This window comes from Oreochromis niloticus, linkage group LG7 (assembly GCF_001858045.2).
Source record: "Oreochromis niloticus isolate F11D_XX linkage group LG7, O_niloticus_UMD_NMBU, whole genome shotgun sequence".
NCBI lineage: Eukaryota > Metazoa > Chordata > Actinopteri > Cichliformes > Cichlidae > Oreochromis > Oreochromis niloticus.
Genome location: NC_031972.2, coordinates 17,340,003 through 17,363,112, shown reverse-complemented (window position 1 = coordinate 17,363,112; position 23,110 = coordinate 17,340,003). Strand labels below are relative to the sequence as shown.

General features: G+C 42.0%; 1 protein-coding gene across 2 annotated transcripts; it reads left to right on the top strand.

Moving 5' to 3' along the window:
- The first annotated feature begins 492 nt into the window (after positions 1 to 492).
- amacr (alpha-methylacyl-CoA racemase) lies at positions 493 to 22,616 on the top strand. Of its 2 annotated transcripts, none has more exons than XM_005456235.4 (6): positions 493 to 615; positions 4,018 to 4,274; positions 4,655 to 4,798; positions 7,942 to 8,102; positions 16,419 to 16,605; positions 21,832 to 22,616. In XM_005456235.4, the coding sequence occupies exons 2-6, from the start codon at positions 4,028 to 4,030 to the stop codon at positions 22,239 to 22,241; spliced, it is 1,149 nt and encodes a 382-aa protein (XP_005456292.1). In that variant the 5' UTR covers positions 493 to 615; positions 4,018 to 4,027; the 3' UTR covers positions 22,242 to 22,616. The 2 variants fall into 2 exon arrangements, with proteins under 2 accessions (XP_005456292.1, XP_003451533.1); XM_003451485.4 differs by lacking the exon at positions 493 to 615 and adding an exon at positions 874 to 970.
- Positions 22,617 to 23,110: the final 494 nt, after the last annotated feature.

Below are 23,110 nucleotides of genomic sequence, written 5' to 3'. Positions count from 1 at the left end.
ACAATATTCAACAGGATAGATAGATAGATAAATAAAAATTAAGGATGAATGATTAGTGTACAATGTGTATTATGATGCGAAACAAAAAACAGCAAAATCTAAATATATTAACAATACTAATTACCCAAAGTGATGCAGAAAAATAAATTAAAATTGTCTTCTAAATGCTAAAGATGTGATGTTTGTGTTGTATTAGCAATCATTTTAAATCTGAGCTTCCTTTTTGAGCTTGTTCAGAATACTGTCTGTAAAGCTAAGGTAAGTTGTTATATACTGAGAATAACCTTTAACAATGGAAATAAATAATATTTTGTGTTTACATATTTTATTTTGTGGAGTTGAAGGCTCTTTCATTCAGTCACTCACTTAAAATTACCCTATACGTTAGCGACATGTGGAAACTACAATTCCCAGAAAATATAGCAGTTGTCTCTCTGAGGTCACCAGGAAGCCGCTTCTTCACAACAGACGGTATTCGCTAATTATTCACCGGCGTACACCGCAAGAAGCCCAGCCAGGCGGAGTTAACCACTCTGCATAAAAACTAGCTCCTTCGGAGTTCTTTATTCAGTTTAAACCTCTCCTCAACAACAAAAAATCACTTCGGCTGAACAGGTGAGGGCGAGCAGGAGGTTTGGAGGACAGTATTTTAGTAAGAATTTTTATAGAGAGGTTTTGTACAGCCTGTGGGTTACACAGCGCCTGTGTAATTTGGCCAGAATTACTTTTTAGACATTTAGCGACGATAGTAACTCTGTGACAGTTATGAGCGGTTTGGTATGACTGTTTCGTGTGTGTTTCTTTCTTAAGTTTGTTACTGCTATGTCGTAAGCATGTAGTTGTTGTTTAGTCCACACGTGATTCACCCCCAAGTGTTTTTGACATATCCAGCGGTCACTGTAACGTCAGTCTGCTCAGGCGCCCCGTGCACGCAGAGCTTCAGCAGAGGTTTCCTGTCTTCTCCTTGAAAGTAAGCCGAACTGCTCCTTAGTGCTATACAAAGTCTCGTACGCAGTGTGGAGATGTGCTCCACTAGTGGTGCTGCAGCTACCGCTTGTTGCTTCGACTGCACATAACGCATAACATAACCGAGAAATGGCCCATTTTGGGCCAAACTGCAGTCAATGATTAGATCAAAAGTATTGGGTTTGTTGGCAGTGCAGTGTTGTTACTTGTGTACTAAACGGTGCTGCGTGTGCATGGTGCCATAGACAGTATAAAGTAACGGAAAAAAGGATTTCAGTATAAAAATAGAATGGTATATTGTCTGTGGACTTTTGTGGACGGTAGTATGCATGGTTGCACTCACTGATAATGGATGTCACTTTGACCTTTGAATAAAATACTATGGTCCAGTTTCAAAGTCTAAAGTTTAAACGGCTCTGTCGCAGTAGCCCACCATGAAGGGTATTCCACTGCCAAAATTTCAACTGTCTGTGGTTTTTCCTCTTCTGGTAGTCTTGAGTGCTTGGAAAGAAGGCAACTGGACTTTTCACCCCTTAGACAAGAGGGTTCTTCAGTTCTGAAAGATCTATTGGAGATTCTCAATGATCCCGTGTCCTCACTATTGTGGATACCTCAGGATGAGTCAAGGTGTGAAACAGACGTAGGCTGTTACAGTCACAGGGCCAAGGTGTGAATTGTTTTTGAGACATTACCACCCTCTGCCACAATGTGAGCTATTAAGGGCACATGGGTCAAGTTGTGAACGGGGATTCAATCACCTGGGGAGGGATCTCAAGACTGCATTGTAGGTGGCTGATAGTTAGTGTCTGCTTAGTGATGGTCATTCAGAGTGGATGTAGATGACCTCCTTTATCACGTTCTTAAACCATTTCTCTTGGTCCAAAGAAAAAAAAAGAACATCATCTCATTTAAAAATCATGGGGTTTAAAATGATGTTGGCCAACCCTTTGCAGGTATAAAGGTGTTCTGTCAGGTCTGAGGTCAGGTCTCTCATTGTGGAACCTACTTTGTGGACTGATGCACAGTTATGAAGGAACAGGAAGGAGCTAAATCCAAGCCCTCACACCATAATCCTCCCTCCACCAAATTTTACACTTGCTACAATGTAGTCAGTTCCATTCTCCTTGCAACTGCCAAACAGACTCATCCATAGGATTGCCAAATGGAGAAGCATGATTTATCACTCCAGAGAGCACATCTCCACTGCTATAGAGTCCAGTTGCAGCGTGTTTTACACCACTTCAGCCAAGGCTTTGGCGCTTGGTGATGTAAGGCTTGGATACAGTTGCTCAGCCATGGAAACCCATCCCATTAGGCTCTCTATGCAATGTTCTTGAGCTAATTTGCAGGCCACATGAAGTTTGGAAGCGTGTCGTGATTGACTCATGTATTTGGAGAAAGTTGGCTACTTCTGCAGACTATGCACCTCAGCATCCACTGATTGCTCTCTGTGATTTTAGGTGGCCTTCCACTTTTGCTGAGTTGCTGTTGCTCCCGATCACTTCCACTTCCACTGACTGTGGCAGTCAATCTGGCACTTATTGTTTTTTCTTAACAGCAATGTCCTTAATAGTAGCAGTTCCAGTTTTTCTTGCTTTGTTTTTAGCAGACCAACCACATTAAAACCTCACCAATTTTACAGTTAACTTTGGGTAGGTCCCTTAAGAAAGTCCGCAGATACGCAGTAGAGCCCGACCAATATAGGACTTTTAAGGTCAATATCAAAACTGATGTTTAGTAAAAGTCTGATTGTTTTTTTCTTTCAGAAAAGATAAGCCGCTATCTGTAGTTATTTAGTTATTAAGCTAATATGACAGTGTAGTATAAATTAAACTTTTTTTATTGTCACAATAGAGACAATCCAGAGCTCTGGTTGATGCAATATCAATACTCATAATATGGGTGAAGGGTGTTTCTGTTGAATGAGCATCATCCATCCCTCTGAACTCTTTTCAAATTTGTCTTTGTCTTTGGATTACCAACGTTTAAATAAATTTGTGTTTCTTTCATTTCATATAGAAACTGTGTGCCATAAGAAAACTCACTATTTTTGTTCAGCTTCAGGCAAATTCACATTACAGTACAGCTCAGGTACAGTGTTGAGGCTGTGTGTCATTGCGTCTTAACACAGTCTGGCTCCTTTGCCAATAGCAGTCACACAGAGAGTAGCGTTCTAAGGATCCTGTGATGCGATGTGGCCTTTGAAATCAGTTTTTTGATTTCTCACCCTTCCCAAGGTCGACCTCATTCCCCCTAAACAGAAGGATTGTCGCCCAAGGATTTTTCACCTGAAATTGCACTTTCAGAGATTTGTCCCGGTTGCCTGTGTGTTTCCCTTTGATGGATTGCAAAGCTTTCCATCTTAAAAAAAAAAAATGATGTTGCTGTGTTGCAGCATGACCGCAGCATCAGAAATGTAGATGTTTGAGGGATGTGCAAAGCATAAAAAGGACCCCCTTTTCTCTGTCTTTCCCACAAAATCTAGGCACAATAATAAAAGATCATGTGATTGCAGGCCATGAGCGACATAGAAACAAGATCACAACAACTGATGTTACTGGTCCAGGAATGGGGCTGCTGCTGTGCTGTTATTAACAGCTTTTTCTCCTCTGTGACAATGTGACACCCACTACGAGCTGCAGGGCATAATAAGACCATACCATTTCTGTTACTGAGTCCAGAAATGAAGCTACACTTACTGTTAGTTTTAAAGGTTCCTCATTACCAGCCAGTACAGTGTTGCTGTTATTGTTTTCATCTCAGTTTGAGTGTGTGTGTGTGAGTCATCATGGAAAACTGCTGTTCTGGAGACATGTACGAATATGCAGTTCATGTATATGAACTGCATATTTTTGCAAACACTTTGACATAAACTGGCAGACGTTTATACTGTATGTGTGTCTGAACAGATTTTTGTCAGCTAAACTTAAATTTCTCCTAACATCACAGGCTCTGATATTAGCCTCCCCACCCCCATCCCCCAACTACTGCTATTGGTGTTGCATTGGATTGCATTATACTGAAAGAAGTTTCTGTTATTTGATCCTATAGTCCTTTAATCATGGCACTGGCTGGGGTTAGAGTTATTGAGCTGGCAGGCCTGGCACCCGCGCCCTTCTGCGGCATGATCCTGGCAGACTTTGGCGCCAAGGTGATCCGTGTGGACCGGACCAAAGTTCCTGTGTCTTTGGACACACAAGCGCGGGGGAAACGATCTGTGGCCATCAACCTGAAGACCACGGAGGGTATAGCTTTGCTCAGGAAGCTCTGCATAAAGTCTGATGTGGTCCTGGAGCCGTATCGCAAAGGTGAGACCTGCAGCACAATAGTGCCAACAAGGGGTCTTACGAGCTCTCTGCAACATTATGGTACTTAGGTACAGAATTACTTAAGTAATTATAATGTTTAAAAACAACTTAATTCTTTTAAATTCACTTACATAACAAGTTGGCTCTTTGAGTTATATAAAAAACTTTGTGTTTTATTTATGCTCTTATTTTTTTTACTCTTAGAAGATTCTTAGTTTTTAAATGCCATTGACTCTTGTTATGTGTCTTCAAAGGGTTTACATAAGGTGACGAGCCACGTAGGAATATGAAAGTCTTTGAGAACCAACATAAGCAGTAGCAGAAACAGAAAAGGTAATGTGTGATTAAATTTACATGTGGACTTAATTTTGACTGCCCAGGTGTTATGGAGAAACTTGGCCTTGGTCCACATGAGCTATTAAAGGAAAATCCTCGGCTGATCTACGCTCGCTTGACTGGATATGGTCAGAGTGGATCTTATGCCACCGCAGCTGGGCATGACATCAACTACATTGCCATGTCAGGTAACACAACTGTTAATGCTTTCAGATCAAAATTTTAGAGTCATAAGACTGCAGACTTCATCAAGTATTTATATGTATTTATTATTAATTGACATTTATTTTATCATCTGCTTTCCTTCTTTTACGTGTGCACATGAGCTGTGAAACAGGCCCTTTTAAGGGCGTCTGCATCTCACAGTTAGAAATGAGCTCAATGCTCCTTCATGTTTAAAAAAAAAGAAGCCAGTTAAGGTGGTTTAAGCACTGATCTAGGATGCTTCCTGGTCATTTCCAAGGTGAGGTGTTTTGGACCAGAACCAGGATACATTGAGAGAATGTGGGCCAATCCATTAAACCCCAACATATTTAAATAGCTTAATTTCAAAATTCTTTAAATAGAAATGTTAACATTTTCTTACATACCATGTGGTGTTACCTTAACAACCACAAAGGCTTTTTTTATCCTTCTGTGGCTTTGTGATTAAACTGTTAGTTTTTTTCAAAACAGTGTAATTTGAACCATTTCTTCAAACTTAAAATTTATATATAAAAAGGTATGTACTCACATTCCCAGTTCCCATTTTAAAACGTAGGTTTTCTGCTGCTTCATGGCAGCGCTATAAACTGTGTAAAGGACTGCAGACTGACACAAGGTTTAAATAAGAGGGTTTAAAATGACAAGGGATCAAAATGACAAGGGAGCCCTCTTGATAATTTGAGGTTGGGATAACCCTAAAAAAATCTAAATCTTAGCAAGAGTGTATTGTGTGAATCTCCGAGAACAGTGGTTTGGGTTTATGTCACTCAGAAAGATGTCGGCATCTCACCAGAAGAACTGGAGGCAGGGACCTTTTCTGACCATTCACTGTAAAGCCTAGAGATGGTTGTGTGGGAAAATCCCAGTAGATCAACAGTTTCTGAAATATAGCCTAGCACATCTTGGAACTAAATCATATCACATTCAAAGCCACTTTGAACACTTTTCCTCCCCATTCTGATGTCGTGGTGGTTGTGTTGATCATGTCTGCATGCCGAAATACACTCAGTTGTTATTGGCTGATCAGATAGATAAAGGTAAAGATTCCTTTATTGTTGCTATACTTGGGCATCGTAAGGTGTAATTGGAGCAGAGCTTGCATTTCAGCAGACTAGCATACATACATTCTTATGTGCTCTTACTCAGATATTTGTGTTAATGAGCAGTTGAGCGTGTCTATCTATTGAAATGACCAGTGGGCGTATGACTACAAACTCCCAAATGAGATCTGATAATGTAAACGTACTTTCTAGTTGTGCCTCCAATTAAACAAGCCCCGAGAAACCTTTAATAAAGAAGGATTTACTCCTTTATTAAAGGTTTCTTGTTCAGCCTTGTTAAAGCATTAATGAGAATTTTAGAAGAGGTTCTAGATATTTCTTTTATTCATATCGTTGATATCAATCGGTTGGCACCGGTTATACCAGATGAGCTTGATGGATTATTGAAAATATATTAAAAAGCATTTAACCCCCACACATACATATTCTCCTCTCTTTCACCTACGTTTGGTGGTTTTATGAAATGAAAAAAGGCCGTCAGCATGGCCTCTTGCACTTTCATGGCCAGATGCTGGGTAATAAATTGTACTCACTAACTGCAGCATTATTTTATTTTATTTTTTTCAGAGAGTCTTTGCATTTTATACATACATTTACACTGTGATACTATTACAAGGATGCATTTTAAAGGTCTAGATAACAAATTCTGATAGTCTGTTTGGGCTTTATTTTGCAGCACACCAAGCCAAACTATCCATGTCTATAAAGGATTAAAGGGAATGATGACATCAATGTAAGCCAAGCCAAAAATATGGTTTTATATGGTACTTTGTGAGAAAACATCAGAAACGATCCTCAGAAAAGCTTTCAATGTTACATAGCTTGGCACTTAACGGTAGAGGTGAAATGCAGGGAGGGGCTTTGTTTAGCATAAAACGTGACCTTGGTAAATGTATATCTAGTATACTGTAAGGCAGGTGAGATGTGTGTATATGAAGCTGTGAGTTTATTTCTGTGTGTGCTTCCCCCACCCATACACCAGGACGTTTTATGCAAACTAAAGCAGTGGGTGGATACATCCGCGACAGTAGATGTGTTTACTTGGCACCCCATGCAGTGTGGTGCATGGGGTGCCATGCACCACACTGCATGTGCCAGCCTTCTTTTATGCAGAATGAAGTGTGCCAGACCACACGGACGACTGGCTGCCCGGGGATCCCGTGATGCTCCAAGAGGCAATCAGTGGCTGATCGTGCCCACCTGTGGCTACAAAAGGCTGGAGGTCCTTCACTCAGTGGCTGCTGCTTAGGACTGAACATGCAGTTTGCCCTTCGTGCCTCCCTCTTCGACCTTTGTTGAACCTGTTCATATTGCTGAACTTTGTCAGACCTTGGTGCAAGCTTGAACTTAGCCTGATTAGAGTTTTGAGCTGCTAGCTGGCTGCGAGTAGAGTTGTGTGATGCTGGCTTGCCTTAGTTAACCTTTAGCTTTTACTCTTGACTGTTTGTTTTTTCTTGTTTGCCCAGTGGTCTGTTGAACAGCCCTGTCGGTTTTCTGTTTAAAGTTTGAAATTAAAACCTTTTTATTTACTCAGTTTTGTGTTGGGGGCTCGTGTATGTTACTCCTCCCCTGACGCCTAGCAGAGGGGGTCGTAACAAGAAGATGGTTGTGAATGTTACCTCTCATAGTTTATGTCTAGCTTGACAGTCTGCTTTTCATTCAAGATCCTTTTCTTTTTTCTAATATGTATTTTTTTGGCCTTATTATAGGGCCACGGGTCAGATTTGAACCTGGGCCGGACGCACTCTGCTATACAGCATATGGACGTTGCGTCATCCCAGTGAGCTAAGCCGGTGCCCCAAGCTCCTTTTATACTATTCCTTTGTTACAGGAAAAGCAAAAGGAGGAAAAAAAATACAAAGCAAAGGTTACATGCTGCTTTAACAATGCCAGCAATGGATTTGAAAGACTAGAAGAAAAAGAAACCCTTTGAAGGAGTCATGTTCACTTGCACACCACTAAATATCTTTAATGCATTGCTGTTTGTTGTGGCTCTTTTGTTTTCACTAAGCTAAACTATAGTTTTTTTTCTGCGTAAAGCTTCTACTTTTTCATTCCTGTCATAGGCCTTTTATCCCGGCTGGGTCGCAGCGGAGAGAAGCCTTACGCTCCACTGAATCTGTTAGCAGACTTTGGAGGCGGCGGTCTTACGTGCGCTCTGGGGATTGTCCTGGCGCTGCTGGAGAGGACAAAGTCAGGGAAAGGACAGATCATTGATGCTAGCATGGTAAGCACAACTGATGTAAAGATTTACTGTCATGAACTGTATAAATGTAGTAGTATGAAATTTTTATTTTTATCATAACATGCTGAAGGTGCTTGGTACAAAGTGCTTGGTACATATTCAGACTTACAGAAGCACCACAAACTTAAGACTATGTGTTCTGTTTTATGTTGCACTACACTGTGGTAAACTTTGTGGCTATTATACATTTCCCCCTGCAAGACAATAGGAAACAATTAGGCTCTAAGCACACTATGAAAAATTAGTTTAATGTACTTATTGTAGTATAATAAAAAAGTAATCAGTGTGATGTCTACACAGCTGCCTGTGTGAGTATCTGCAAGTGATTGTACTTCCTGTGATAGTAGGATAAGTCATTAGGTGGATTCCTTGCAAACATCTGGTTTAAGCAGTCAGAAAAATGCGAGTGGGTGTGACACAGATATAAATGTGTGCTCTGAGCTTGTCTTATGACAGAAAAATGTTTATAACCAGTCGGCTGAATTAAAGTGATAGAAAGTGACAAGTATTTAAAATGATTTGTCAAAATGCTGAAAGAAAATGAGCAGTATTCTTTGCTCTGAAGTGCAACTACAGACTGACAGCCCTCACATCAAATGTACTGCACTGTTCAGATAAACAGAGTTGAGTCTGTCTTTAAACAGGAACATCACAACATCCTTTGGAGATTTTTGTTTAGTGCAATACGTTTGCAATCCTTTTATCCTGTTAGAAAAAAAATAGCTACCAATGTGGCTTGAAGTTACAGCAATTCTACAGTTTTTCTGACTTTACATAATCCATCCATTCATCTGTTCTCTTCCGCCTATCCAACTCAGCATCGGGCTATCTGGAGCCTATACCAGCTCCCATAGGGCAAGAAGCAGGATACTTTTAAATAATAATTATATAAAATACTTCACTAACTGAGCGGTCCTGTATACTCTCAAGCTTATTAGAGTATTTATCTATTTATTGCTGCTCTCAGTGTAACGTTGTAGAATAATATGAACTTAAACAAAACGACTTCAGAACTTTAACATATAACAACATTTACAGGTATGGTGTAATGTGTTATATATGTATATATGTGTGTGTGTGTGTGTGTGTGTGTGTGTGTGTGTGTGTGTGCAGTAAACGGTTTAACAAGAAAACGCCCTTTCACTTAGCTGTTCCATTTAAGTTCAGTGTTTACTATGAAATCATGTAAAAAGGCAACGGTATAAAATGCTGTGTATTTATAAAATGATAAATAAATATGCCTCTGTATTCCTAAGACAACAGTCTGCTTTTAGGATGGACTTTTCCTGCTTTCCCACATTGCATCCTCTGCACTTCATAACTTCTCTTTTACTCATATTTGCAAATCTCTGGACAGGGAAGGAGGAAACTTGATTATGTTTACTGAGATCAGCAGCAAACCTTTCAGATTAAGAGTTATAAATACGTGAAAACGATGCAGCTCTGTAATGTGTTTCACAGACTCATGGATCACAGGTAATTGACGGCGGGAATGACGGTCAAGTTAGAGATGATCTTTTCACTCTGTTTTTTCACACACTCTATCAGCTCAGCACAGCAGCTGTGCCATCAGCTGCAAAGCCAACAAACTGTACATGTAATTTCAGAGATGCCCTTCATAACTGAAGGATGTGCCAGACAGCAGCTTTAGTAGATAGCTGCAATTTCGCAAGTCGAAAGAAGCTGCACATCTCACCCCTGTGGGGAACTGTTCACTGATCACAAGTTCTGAAAGTGAAAGTTATTTGGGCTGTAGAGAGGTTTGAGTTGCAGTGCTAAATATCAGAGAGGGGATGACGTTTAATAGTTTTACATTTTTAACTTGGGTACACAAGTTTGAATTTATTTGGGGTTTTATCAGATCCACTTAAGGTAAAAGCTATTAATACAGGCTCAAAGTTTAAGACCACTTGAAAAATGGCAAAAAATCATATTTTGCATATTTGGATCTTAACAATGTTCCAAGTAGAGCTTCAACATGCAACAAGAAGAAGTGGGACTGAGACAAAACATTTTTCTGAGCATACAATTTATTGAAAACAACGCTTAAACTGAAACAGGCTGTTTTACAGCAGATGAAAAGTTTAGGACCACACCTCCAAAAAACCTGTAAACCCCCCAAAACATAAATGAAAGTTCCAAACATGAACTCAGTAGTGAGTAGCTCCAACGTTATTGTTGATCACTTCAGAAATTTGTTGTGGCATGCTTGATGCAAGCGTTTCCACGAGGTGAGTGGGAACATTTCTCCAAGTGGTGAAGATGTCCACACGAAGGGCATCTACTGTCTGGAATGGTTGTCCATTTTCGTAAACTTCCCTTGCCATCCATCCCGAAAGGTTCTCAGTTGGATTTAGATCAGGGGAAGAAGTGCCTTGTCCTGCGGGCATTGTGTACCGTAGCATTGTCTTGTTGAAAAACCCAGGCATTACCACACAAACAAGGGCCCATCAGGAAATGCTCTCTGCAACATCTGGACATAGCCAGCAGCCGTTTGACACCCATGCACCTCCTGAAGCTCCATTGTTCCACTGAAGGAAAAAGCACCCCATTATGGTGCCTCCTCCACTGTGGTGCGTAGAAAGCATCTCAGGTGGGATCTGCTTGTCTTCCCAGTAACGTTGGAAACCATCAGGACCATCAAGGTTACATTTTTTCTCATCAGAGAATAAAACTTTCTCCCACCTTTCAATGTCCCATGTTTGGTGCTCTCTTACAAAGTCCAGACGGTCAGTTCTGTGGTGTTCAAGGAGACGAGGCCTTTGAAGACGTTTTGTTTTTGAAGCCCTTCAGTCTCAGATGCTGTCTGATGGTTATGGGACTGCAGTTGGCACCAGTAATGGCTGTCCAGTGTCTTGACAGACAGCCAGTTGGATCCTCTGGCTCAGTGCTGGTGAAATTTTTTGGGTTCTTCCACTTGACTTTTTTGTTCCATAACCCTCAGGATCATTTAAGAAATTCCAAATGACTGTCTTACTGCATCCCACCTCAGCAGCAATGGTGCACTGCGAGAGACCCTGCTTATGCAGTTCAACAACCCAGTCATGTTCAAAAAGGGAACGTTTTTTTGCCTTTGCCATCAGAACATCATGACAGTGTGACTACCTGACAGAAAATGACAATGAATCCACATTTTTGCCCAGATCTGGCCTTTTAAAGGCTTGTGGTCTTAAACTTTTGATCAGCTGTAAAACAGCCTGTTTCAGTTTAAGCATTGTTTTCAGTAAATTGCATGTGGGAGCTTCTTATTGTTGCATGTTGAAGTAAGCATATGATTGTTTGCCATTTTCCAAGTGGTCCTAAACTTTTGATTAGGACTGTACATACAGTCATTTAGAGCTCATGTAAAGTCATGCTGAAGGTTGTTCAAAGTCTTAACCTGACAAGGCAAAGGCCTTTAAACTTCTTGTTAGTGATCTTGATTGACTACAACTAGTAGTTTTCTCAGCTGCATCCAAGCGTTCCATCACCATGCCCAATGCAAAGCGTCGGGTGCGGTAGTGTAAAGCATGCTGCAACCAGACTGAGTTGGGCTCAGCACCTTAGTTCCAGTGAAACCAACTCTTAATGCTCTTACCAGCATACCAAGATATTTTGTACAATTTCATGTTCCAACATGACAGTGCACCAGTGCACAAAGCAAGCCCCATAAAATTCCCATAAATACAGTAAACCTAAACCTTGTGGAAAACCTTCCCAGATCAGTGGAAGCTGTTACAGGTGCAAAGGGTGGGCCAACATCATACTAAACTTATGAATTAAGAATGGGATGTTTAAGTTTATGTGCGTGTGAAGGCAGAGGAGCAAATACTTTTGGCAATATAGTGTATGTATTAGTGCTGTATTCAAATTCATAGAACTGTTTAATGCATTTTATGTTTGTTTGGTCTGGTTTGATTTCAGTTCTCATGCTGTGTTACTTAGTGTCCTCACACACAGGTTGTTAGTGGCATAAGCATATGCATGTCAACGCAGACATTTATTGGATTGCACTCAGTGTCCACTTAATGAGGGATGCGTAATGCAGAGTATTACAATTCAGTATAAAACCTTTGGTTTAAATTCAACCTTTTTATGAAACTTATAATATGTATATTAAATTACATTTTTTATTAATGCATACATGATTATGGTTTTATCCTACCTACAATCCTATCCTATACAAACATGATCAGTATATATGTTGACTGGATTTTACGCTTTTATGACAACTTAAAAAAAAACTATCCTCCAATTAGAATAGAGGCAGTTGGTTAGATTGTAGAGGTGTTGGGAAAAGACCATTAATAATCGAAAATGTAGGACTGCACATTAAAATTTTACATCTTTCGTATTGTATTTAATTTTAATGTATTTCTATTTTACTTGTAGAATTCTTAAGGCCAGATTTATTAGTGTTTTGGGGGTTTTGTTACTATTGAGATGTCCTAAATAGGTGTGGTAATAAGTTGTGACTGAAGGGCAATTTTGAGTGTTATTATTTGTGATGTGCATATTTGTAAAAAAACACCCTATCAAAACCCAAAATTAAGATACTGTAGTATTTAAATTATTCTTGCAAGCTTGATTTTCAAAGGTTTGAGGCTGGCAGTTTATTGAAACTTATTGCATTTTGTGCCAGTACTTACAGCTTTATTCTGTGCCTGATATGGCTGTCGGTATTGCTACTAGGAGCATTCGTTCATTTGGGCTTCCAAGAGGAGAATGTTATATTGGTGCAGGTGGACTTAAAGCTGTGGGGTGGTGCCAGAGCTGTGGCTCTGTCCTGTTGCTCTTTATGCAGTCTCAATCAATTTCTCTACAGAAATCCTTCGCCCACCTGTTTTTCATCTCCTTCCCCTCCAGCTTTAAATGAGCTGCTTCAGTCTCATGGCTCTTCAGCCTAAAGTTTTGAGGCAAGCTGAAGGTTGAGGTTAGTTCCTGCAGTTTTGTTGGTCCTGATGAAGTGCATCCTACCCACTTGTCAGTCCCTTGATAAGCTTCTGATTATTCACTAACCTTTCAGCATGTGGCATTTTTTCTCCCCCACTAGCCAGCTTAGTGTCTTTTTGTTGCTGCAGTTAATAATGCAGATGCACTCCTTCATAGTGAGATGCTGTGCCTGTGTGCTAAGAAACTGATTTCCTGATATATTGATGGACTTAAAGGCATTATTAATAACAGCAATTATCTTAATGCAATTAGTGTTTTGATTCACAGCCTCACAGTTATAGACACAGTTGCAAGGAATATAAATGGTGAACTGATCAGAGTTACAGAGAAACTATATGCAGATTAGCTTTGTCTACAAAATAAAAGCCTCAGTCATCTGTGCATTTAGGTGCAGGTTTAGAAACGTTTAAATGGACTACAAAGCCATACAAACCCTACCATATAATTGTAGAAATTACAACATCTGAAAGAACACTAGAGAAATTGAAATTCCTTTCAAGCACTGCACTTATTTGGATCCTTAGCAGAACACCCATCAATGTCTGAAGTAGATGGGACGTGTTTTGGAAAGGTTTGAGTCAAACAAAGTTAGATCCACTTCGAAGAAAGTTTCACTTATGGCAACCAACATCAGCAAAAGCAGAAAAATTCAGCATATCCTCAACAACTCACCTCAGTTGCTGTCATTGGACAGAAGCTAGCCTCACTGACTCATCAACCTGTATGGGAGTCGTTTCTAAAAGTTCTACAGAATCCTCCAGAGTAAATAGACATGGCCACAAACAGCAGAGTAAAGTAAGTAAGGTAAACAGCAGACTGGCAGCCTACGCTCACTAAAGATGAACAGTGGCCAGAGCTGTTTGTCCTACAGTGGCCACTGTAGCTAAGATTATCCACTTTAATTGGGAGGGCTGAGAAAACAGAATTCTGTTGACTTAAATCTACTGACATCTAGTGGTGATATATTACACAATCTACCTTTAAATGATTAAGTAAAATAATTATTTAAAGGTAGATTGTGTAATATATCACCGCTAGATGTCATTTTTTTCAACATCTGCATAGAATAATGCAGATGTTGACAAAAAATATTTAATGTTGTTTTTCAAGTTGTTAATGATACTACATAGACAGAACATCAATTTGATTAGTTTATTATATTGCCTTGGATTCTCTTTAAATGGGAAAATATTCTTCATATGAAGCGTGAGGTTGTAAAAACACCTTGTGTGGCCTGTTCTATGTGTCGGTGCAGGAGCTGATTAAATGCCCAGCAGTACACCAACTGCATCAGAACTACCAACTGTGACACGTGTTCGACATGATCTCTAATTTTTCTCTCAATTTTTCTCTGGTCTGCTATCAATTATATTATTACTGTCCATTACTGTCCGTCCGTACCTAACATGCCTATTGTTTTGATGCTTAGGTGGGCTGCAGCCAGTGCCAGCACGCTCTGAATCTGAAGGCAGGGTGCATTACACGCTGAGCATGTGCTTTTCTACCATGCTGACATACGTGGACATATTTAAATTCACACCTGTGGGCACTTTACAGACAATTTCGGGCAATTTAGAAACATTGATTGTGTACCAATGTGACAATGGAAAGAGTCACTTAAAGGTATGATTACTTGTGTGTGCAGCTGCCTTTGCTCTGCTGATTTTTTCCCCATTGTTTAGCAATCTACTCTGAAGCTTCAGTGTTCATTCAAACTGCCCTACGAGCTCTTTTCAGAGAAACAACTCTGGAAGGCTCACTCAACACTACACTTTATACTTGGCAGCAGACAACAGACAGGCAGTATTTAGATGTTAATAGATACCACAAACACAGCTAAATATAACTCAAGATAATAAATACTGGGTGCATGTTCAGCAGGTGGATACAGACACAAGTCCAATAAGCAGCTGCTTGCTAATGTTTGCCAAATCGATTTAAAAATCTATGATATGTCAGTGTCATGTTCCTTAGTTGTTTGCATTGCTTCCAAGCTGTTAAAGACATCAATGATTGCAGGTTTTATAGCTTTAAATAAAGACAGAGACAATGATCTCCTATTTTTGTGTCAGCTCTTGCTCTTAGATTTTATTGAGGGGATGAGTGGATTAAAGGTCTTGTTATTTAGCAGCAGCTCAAAACGCGCACAGAAAGAAAGAGGGTTAGTGAGAACAATGTCCTATTAAAGCTCCCATAGCGCTCTCTAATCCTATGGAGACTTACATTTACCACTTCTATTTCATTCAGCTGCTGTATACAGTATGAGGTACACAGGAAAAACGGACTATTAACACTGCTTCTCAAATCTCCACACTTATGGTCTCATAGTTCTAAACCAGAAATGCATTTTTCATGAGTGAAGATCATCAAAAGAGAAAATGCACATTCAGAGCGCCTTCCCTACTTCAAGCAATAATTTGGGGGGTTTTTGGCAGCGAGTAACAGTGAAATCACTGAAGCCCCGACTAGCTGGAGATCTTTCTCCACTCTGCTTTGTCCATGACGGCTCACAGAACAGTATATTATAGATGCACAGCTTGTAAAATTCAGGGCTGATGCCAGTACCGCTTTTAATGATAACAATTTGGCCAGTACTAGTGCTTTTGTGCATTCTAATTCTGTGTTGTCGTTGACCCTTCTAGTGGCAGGCAAGTAAGAGGGGAAAAAAAAAAAAAAAAAAAAAAAAAAAAAAGTGAGGGGAAAAAACAAAGTCCAAGCACAAGATTGATGTGACTCAAAACTTAAACTTCAGCCACTGCCATAGTTAAATGTTAACTTTGTGATATGTATGTTTAGCTGATGTATTGATAAATCCCTAGTTACATGTATTTGCTCGTGTAACCCTTAAAATAAGCATGCTGTTAATTAAAGGTCACACAAAGTGATTGTAATCAGCAGTAAGAGAGCGATAGTAGTTATCATTCCTGCAGCCTCTGCAGAAGGACTATTGCTGACTGATTCCCTCCCAGCAATGTTATTATTTGCGTTTTTCATGTGATGCATTCATTATTTTTTTGATCAAGCTTTTTCTGTTTACTCAGCAGCAGTGAAAGCAGCACCAGTTTCAGACTTAAATAAGCTGTGAATACAGGGAGCTGTGTTAGTATTCAAAATGTAATTTGTGTGTGTCGTTGTTGCACTGACACCACATTTCATCTTTGCTTTGTATTTTCTGTTCTCTAAAGATTTTCATGCCAACCTCTGCTTAAAAAGCTATATCCTTGGTCTGCCATATGTGTGACAGTTATCTACACACACACTAATGAATTAAAGGAAAAAATAAAAATGAACAACAGAAAATTGTTTCTTTTTTTTTTTCAGTGACATGAAATATGAACTTCTGTCTTCCTGTCTTATACTCTTCAGGTGGAAGGAGCAGCATATATGGGTTCGTTTTTATGGAAATCTCGTAGTATTGGTTTGTGGAACCGGTCTAGAGGAGAAAATATGTTGGACAGTGGAGCTCCCTTCTATGATACCTACCAGACTTCGGATGGACAGTTCATGGCTGTTGGTGCCATTGAACCTCAGTTCTACAAACGGCTGCTTAAAGGTTTGTTGACTTATTTGAATCAACAATAGGAAACATTTATGGTGGCTAAGAATCAAGTTTAATGTTCACTCCAAAAATGAATGAATCAGAAAACTGTCTGTAACCCATCCAATCATGACTCTGATCAAGATTTGAGCAAGGTGAAGTATTACAGTACACTGCCAAAGTCTCGAGCTAGCCCTCATTTCTTCATATTTTACTTGGAAAATTGGAAATAAATGCAGCGATTTGTTGAAACAAATAATATCCCCTCGGCTTGCTGCCGGTACGTTGGGGTTTTTCCCGGTGGATGAGAGGGTTTGTTCCCTGCGCCTCAGGGTCGGGGAACGGGTCCTGACTGTCATCTGCGCTTATGCGCCGAGTGGCAGTTCAGAGTACCCAGCCTTCTTAGAGTCCCTGGGGGGGGTGCTGGAAGGTGCCCCACCTGGAGACTCTGTTGTCCTGCTGGGAGACTTCAATGCTCACGTGGGTAACAACAGCGAGACCTGGAGGGGCGTGATTGGGAGGAACGGCCTCCCTGATCTGAATCCGAGCGGTGTTTTGTTATTGGACTTCTGTGCAAATCACAGTTTGGCCATAACAAACACCTTGTTCGAACATAAGAGTGTCCATAAGTGCACGTGGCACCAGGACGCTCTAGGCCGCAGGTCGATGATCGATTTTGTAATTGTATCACCAGACCTGCGACCATATGTTCTGGACACTCGGGTAAAGAGAGGGGCTGAGCTGTCAACTGATCACCACCTGGTGGTGAGTTGGATCAGGTGGCGGGGGAGGACGCTGGACAGACCCGGTGCACCTAAACGCGTAGTGAGGGTGTGCTGGGAACATCTAGCAGAGGCCCCAGTCCGCGAGATCTTCAACGCACACCTCCGGCAGAGCTTCAACAGCATTCCGAGGGAGACTGGGGACACTGAGTCCGAATGGACCATGTTCAGCGTCTCCATCGCCGAAGCTGCTGCATTGAGCTGCGGCCGCAAGGTGGTTGGTGCCTGCCGTGGTGGTAATCCCCGAACCAAATGGTGGACACCAGAGGTGAAGGGAGCCACCAGGCTGAAGAAGGAGTCCTATCGGGCTTGGTTAGCCTGTGGGACTCTGGAGGCAGCCGACAGGTATCGACAGGCCAAGCGGAATGCGGCTCGGGCAGTGGCTGAAGCAAAAACTCGGGTGTGGAAGGAGTTCGGAGAGGCCATGGAAAAAGACTTTCGGACTGCCTCAAAGAGATTCTGGCAAACCGTCAGGCGTCTCAGGAGGGGAAAGCGGTGCTCTACCTGCACTGTGTATAGTGCTGGTGGAGCGCTGCTGACGTCGACTGAGAAAATTGTCAGGCGGTGGAAGGAATACTTTGAGGACCTCCTTAATCCCACTGACACGTCTTCCGAGGAGGAAGCAGAGTCTGGGGATGAGGGGAATGACCCGCCAATTTCCGGGGGCGAGGTCACTGAGGCAGTTAAACAACTCCTTGGTGGCAGAGCCCCTGGTGTTGATGAGGTCCGCCCCGAATTCCTGAAGGCTCTGGACGTTGTAGGGCTGTCCTGGTTGACACGCCTCTACAATGTTGCGTGGAGATCAGGGGCAGTACCACTGGACTGGCAGACCGGGGTGGTGGTCCCCATCTTTAAGAAGGGAGACCGGAGGGTGTGTTCCAACTACAGGGGGATCACACTCCTCAGCCTCCCTGGGAAAGTCTATGCCTGGGTGCTGGAAAGGAGAGTTCGTCCGCTAGTCGAACCTCGAATACAGGAGGAACAATGCGGTTTTCGTCCTGGTCGCGGAACACTGGACCAGCTCTTTATCCTCTCAAGGATACTTGAGGGTGCATGGGAGTTTGCCCAACGAGTTTACATGTGTTTTGTGGACTTGGAGAAGGCATTCGACCGTGTCCCTCGGGGTGTCCTGTGGGAGGTGTTGCGGGAGTATGGGGTGTCTGGCCCATTGCTACGGGCCATTCGATCCCTATACAACCGTTGCAAGAGTTTGGTTCGCATTGCCGGCAATAAGTCGGACTCATTCCCGGTGGGTGATGGGCTCTGCCAGGGCTGCCCTTTATCACCGGTTCTGTTCATAATTTTTATGGACAGGATTTCTAGGCGCAGCCAAGTGGCGGAGGGCCTTCACTTCGGTGGCCTCAGAATCTCATCTCTGCTTTTTGCGGATGATGTGGTTCTGTTGGCTTCATCAGGTGAAGGCCTCCAGCTCGCACTGGAACGGTTCGCAGCCGAGTGTGAAGCAGCGGGAATGAGGATCAGCACCTCCAAATCTGAGGCCATGGTTCTCAGCCGGAAAAGGGTGGAGTGCCCACTCCGGGTCAGGGATGAGTTCCTGCCCCAAGTGGAGGAGTTCAAGTATCTCAGGGTCTTGTTCGCGAGTGATGGGAGAAGGGAGCCGGAGATCGACAGACGGATTGGTGCTGCGGCTGCAGTGATGCGGACGCTGCACCGGTCCGTCGTGGTGAAGAGGGAACTGAGTGTAAAAGCGAAGCTCTCAATTTACCGGTCGATCTACATCCCTACCCTCACCTATGGCCACGAGCTGTGGGTAGTGATCGAAAGAACGAGATCGCGGATACAAGGGGTAGAAATGAGCTTCCTCCGAAGGGTGGCTGGCCTCTCCCTTAGAGATAGGGTGAGAAGTTCGGCCATCCGGGAGGGGCTCAGACTAGAGCTGCTGCTCCTCCACATCGAAAGGAGCCAGTTGAGGTGGTTCGGGCATCTGACAAGGATGCCTCCTGGGCGCCTCCTGGGTGAGGTGTTCCGGGCATGTCCCACCGGGAGGAGGCCCCGGGGCAGACCCAGGACACGCTGGAGAGATTATATCTCTCGGCTGGCCTGGGAACGCCTTGGTGTTCCCCCAGATAAACTGGAGGAGGTGGCTGGGGAGAGGGAGGTCTGGGCTTCTCTGCTTAGGCTGCTGCCCCCGCGACCCGGCCTCGGATAAAGCGGATGAAGATGGATGGATGGATGTTGAAACAGGCAAAAACTGAATTCTTACAACCACTTTTACTCTTCAACACAGCTTGGATTCTCCTGGACAAGCTTTTTTGTAATTTTTTTAAGTAGTCTTCAGGAATATTTCTCCAGACTTGTTGAAGATCATTCAAAGCCCTTCTTTGGATGTTGGCTGCTTTTTGTTTCGTTCTCTGTCAAGATGATCTTTCAGCAATATCTTTTTCAGTGATAACTCTTTCAGTAATCTTGAGGTCTGGGTTCTTTCTATCCAGGTATGCTTTTACTGCATTGACAGTGTGTTTTTATGCTGAAAAATGAAGCCGTTGCCAATCAGATGCTTTTCCAGGTGGAATCAAAATCGGACAGTACTTTTCTACTTTCATAATTCCATCAGTTTTCAAAAGATGCCCAACACCACTGGCTGAAATGCAGGCACAAACAGAAAATTTAGCATATCTCAGCCTTCTCTCCCTGTTTGCCTTCCTCAAGAATGGTTTTTTAGAGCCACGCTTCCACTGAGACTATTTCTGATGAGGCTTCAGTGGATGAATCAACTGAAGGGCCAGATGCATCTCTCAGCTTCTTTGTCAGGTGTGGATTTTTTTCCCCCTTTTTCATAAGGACGTGACTTTCAGATACTGCTCATCTTCTGTAGAGTTTTTTGGTCCTGTCACTTTTTTTTCCTATCCACCTGTCCAGTTTCCTCATTTTTTTAACATAATGTACATCATGCACATATGTCAAGTTTTCAGCTAATAGCTCAATGGTGAAAAAACTATTTCGGGATGCTGACTCGGGAGATGACCTGAAACATCGCCTGCGCCACACTCTTTGCAGAAATGTTGCGCAGCAGCACTGCTTCCGGGTATCGCGTTGCATAATCTACCAGAACTAATACAAAGCCGCGTGCACTCTGGTGAAATGGCCCGATGAGGTCCATGCCAATGCATTAAAACGGGACCTCCATTAATCGTAGTGGGTACAAAGGTGCTTTTGGAATGGGTTAACAAGTTGGCATTCCAGACCACCATTCCGCACCATCGTCGCTCATCCGCTCAGATGCCCGGCCAATAAAATCAGGCCATTATTCACTCTAGAGTTTTATCATATCCCATATGCCCTGTCATGGGATTGTAATGACCCGCCTCGAAAATCATTTCCTGGCGGCTTTTAGGCAGCAACAACTGGGTGTGTGTTTCCTGTGCAAGCGTCACGACTCACACGGTATAACCGTATAATCTCTCAATAATACGAAGCGTGAGTAGGTCAGCATGGCTTCAGGGCGCACCACGTGACCATCAATTCCAAGCAATGTGTAGGTCAAAGGCTGAGCGTAGGTTGTTGTTACGAAACTGCTCCAGTGGGAACTCTCCCGTGGGGGGAATTTCCGGAGCTGCTGGGACCTCACTCGAAGGACCCGCACTTCCAGCACTCCTCAATTTCCAGTCAGTTGTCAGCACAGCAGACACTCCTCCTCTGGTCTCCGGCTTCACTATATATAAATATATATTAGTCAGATCACCGCCACCTGTCCCTACAGCCTCCTTGGCACTGCCCCCTTGAGCTCACTGCCCCACGCCTCCTCTGCAGCTGAGCCAGGGACCACACAGAGTAAAACTAGTATCAATTTCAATTTTCTTTCCAGAATACAAGAATAATGATTGCATTCACTGTTATTCATAGTGCTACCTTTTATATATATTTGCATATTTTTCATATTTCACATTAGAGAGATAGATAGATAGATAGATAGATAGATAGATATGTGTGTGTGTATATGTGTGTGTTAACCTCCTAAGACCTGAACTTTTTCATGCATTTTTAATTTCTCTTTGCTATTTGGGTTGATTAGGACCTGATGAATGTAAAAACAAAGAATTACCTGATTGTTTTTTTTTTTTTGTACCTGGTTAGTCAGGTCCTAGGAGGTTATGTACCTTTTTTATTCATTATATAAAAATAGTGCACTGCTGATCACTCCTGTCTTCTGTATTTGGTTGAAAGAGAAATATGAGTGTGCATAAGAAATTACAGAAAAAACTGCTATGTAAAAGTCAGTGCTTAAATCCTGCACATTATTCATTATTTAGTAGAGCAGTAACGGGTGGTTAAAATGATTACATCATGTGGCCAACTTGGACCTTCAGCAAGATCAACAACCCATATTGAGATGAACGTGTTGGCTGCTTCTGCAACATCTTGTTAAACTGAAGTTTATTTAACTTGATATTACTTTCGGGTCATAAAGTTTTTTTTTGTTGTTTTTTTTTCTTTCTAGGCTTAGAGTTGGATGCTGGAGAGTTGCCTTCTCAGATGAGCTTTGATGATTGGCCGGAGCTCAGACGAATCTTCACAGAGCGTTTTGCCTCAAAGACCCAGGCGGAGTGGTCAGAGATTTTTGATGGGACTGATGCCTGTGTTACACCTGTGTTGTCTTTCGACCAGGTGAGCTCACACCCACATAACCGGGAAAGAGGCTCTTTCATGAAGGACTCCAGTGGGGAAGAAAGCCCCCGACCAGCCCCGGTTCTGTCTCGCACTCCTGCTGAGCCTTGCCTCACCTCCGACCCCGTTACTGGAGAACACACGGCTGAGGTCCTACAGGAGTACGGCTTCACATCCCCACAGATAGACCAGATGCTGTCAGCAGGAGTCATAGAGTGCAATGCTGTGAAGGCAAAGCTGTAAACAAACAATCAAAACAGTCAAGTTATAAATGTTTGAAAATCACACAGTGGCACCAGCTTTTAAGATTTGAAGGAATCAGTGATTAACCATGTGATTGTCATACTGGATATAAACAACTGATTTGGATAAAGCAAAGCTACATGCAGAGCACATTTGAGTGACTAACAGTAAGATCTGCCATTCGGATTATGTCTAACACAACTGTGTACAAATCAAAATAAAAGAGAAACTAAGAAAATTATTATTTTCTTTTCATAAGCTAGGATTTCAACCTCAAGAACTTGAAATATCGCTTAACTTCCACCTTTTAAATTTGTTCTCCAAGGCCACAGGAGGCTGCTGTGTACAAAGTAAACAAAGATTTTTACTAATTCACTTCTGCCTATGTGTCTTGATTGGACAAGACGTCCTCAGAATATGTGGTTTTGGTATGTTGATCAGATGGTTAGTAGCTACTAATTTTAATAACTATATTCATTGTTCTTTGATATTTTGTATATATTTTGTTGTGCTACTACCGCCCCCTGAGTGTTTCACATTAAAAGAAAAACATTTTTGCAAAGCACAACTACTCTATTAATCATAAACTACTGATATCTGCTAAATTAACCAGCTCAGGGTGCACAATGGTCATACATAGCGAAAGAGAACTGGATATCTCCTGAAAGCTCAGCAGTGCCAATAACATTAAATTAATCTGACTTTTGTTGTTGTTTTGCTCTCCCTCAACAGCTTCTGATTTGTGTGCACTAATTCTGACACACAGATTGTTTAGAAAAAAGCCAGACATGATGTCACCCACTAAAATCATCTTTTCAAGACTTTGGCTTGGGGTTTCAAAGCTCACCCTGCATTTTTTTATTCTAAAG

What these genes read in the sequence shown, in the direction of transcription:
- amacr (XM_005456235.4), top strand. Translation starts at nt 4,028, where the DNA reads ATGGCACTGGCTGGGGTTAGAGTTATTGAGCTGGCAGGCCTGGCACCC. An exon ending in CAACTACATTGCCATGTCAG is followed by an intron (nt 4,799 to 7,941) that starts GTAACACAACTG and finishes TTCCTGTCATAG; the next exon opens with GCCTTTTATCCCGGCTGGGT. An exon ending in CTACAAACGGCTGCTTAAAG is followed by an intron (nt 16,606 to 21,831) that starts GTTTGTTGACTT and finishes TTTTCTTTCTAG; the next exon opens with GCTTAGAGTTGGATGCTGGA.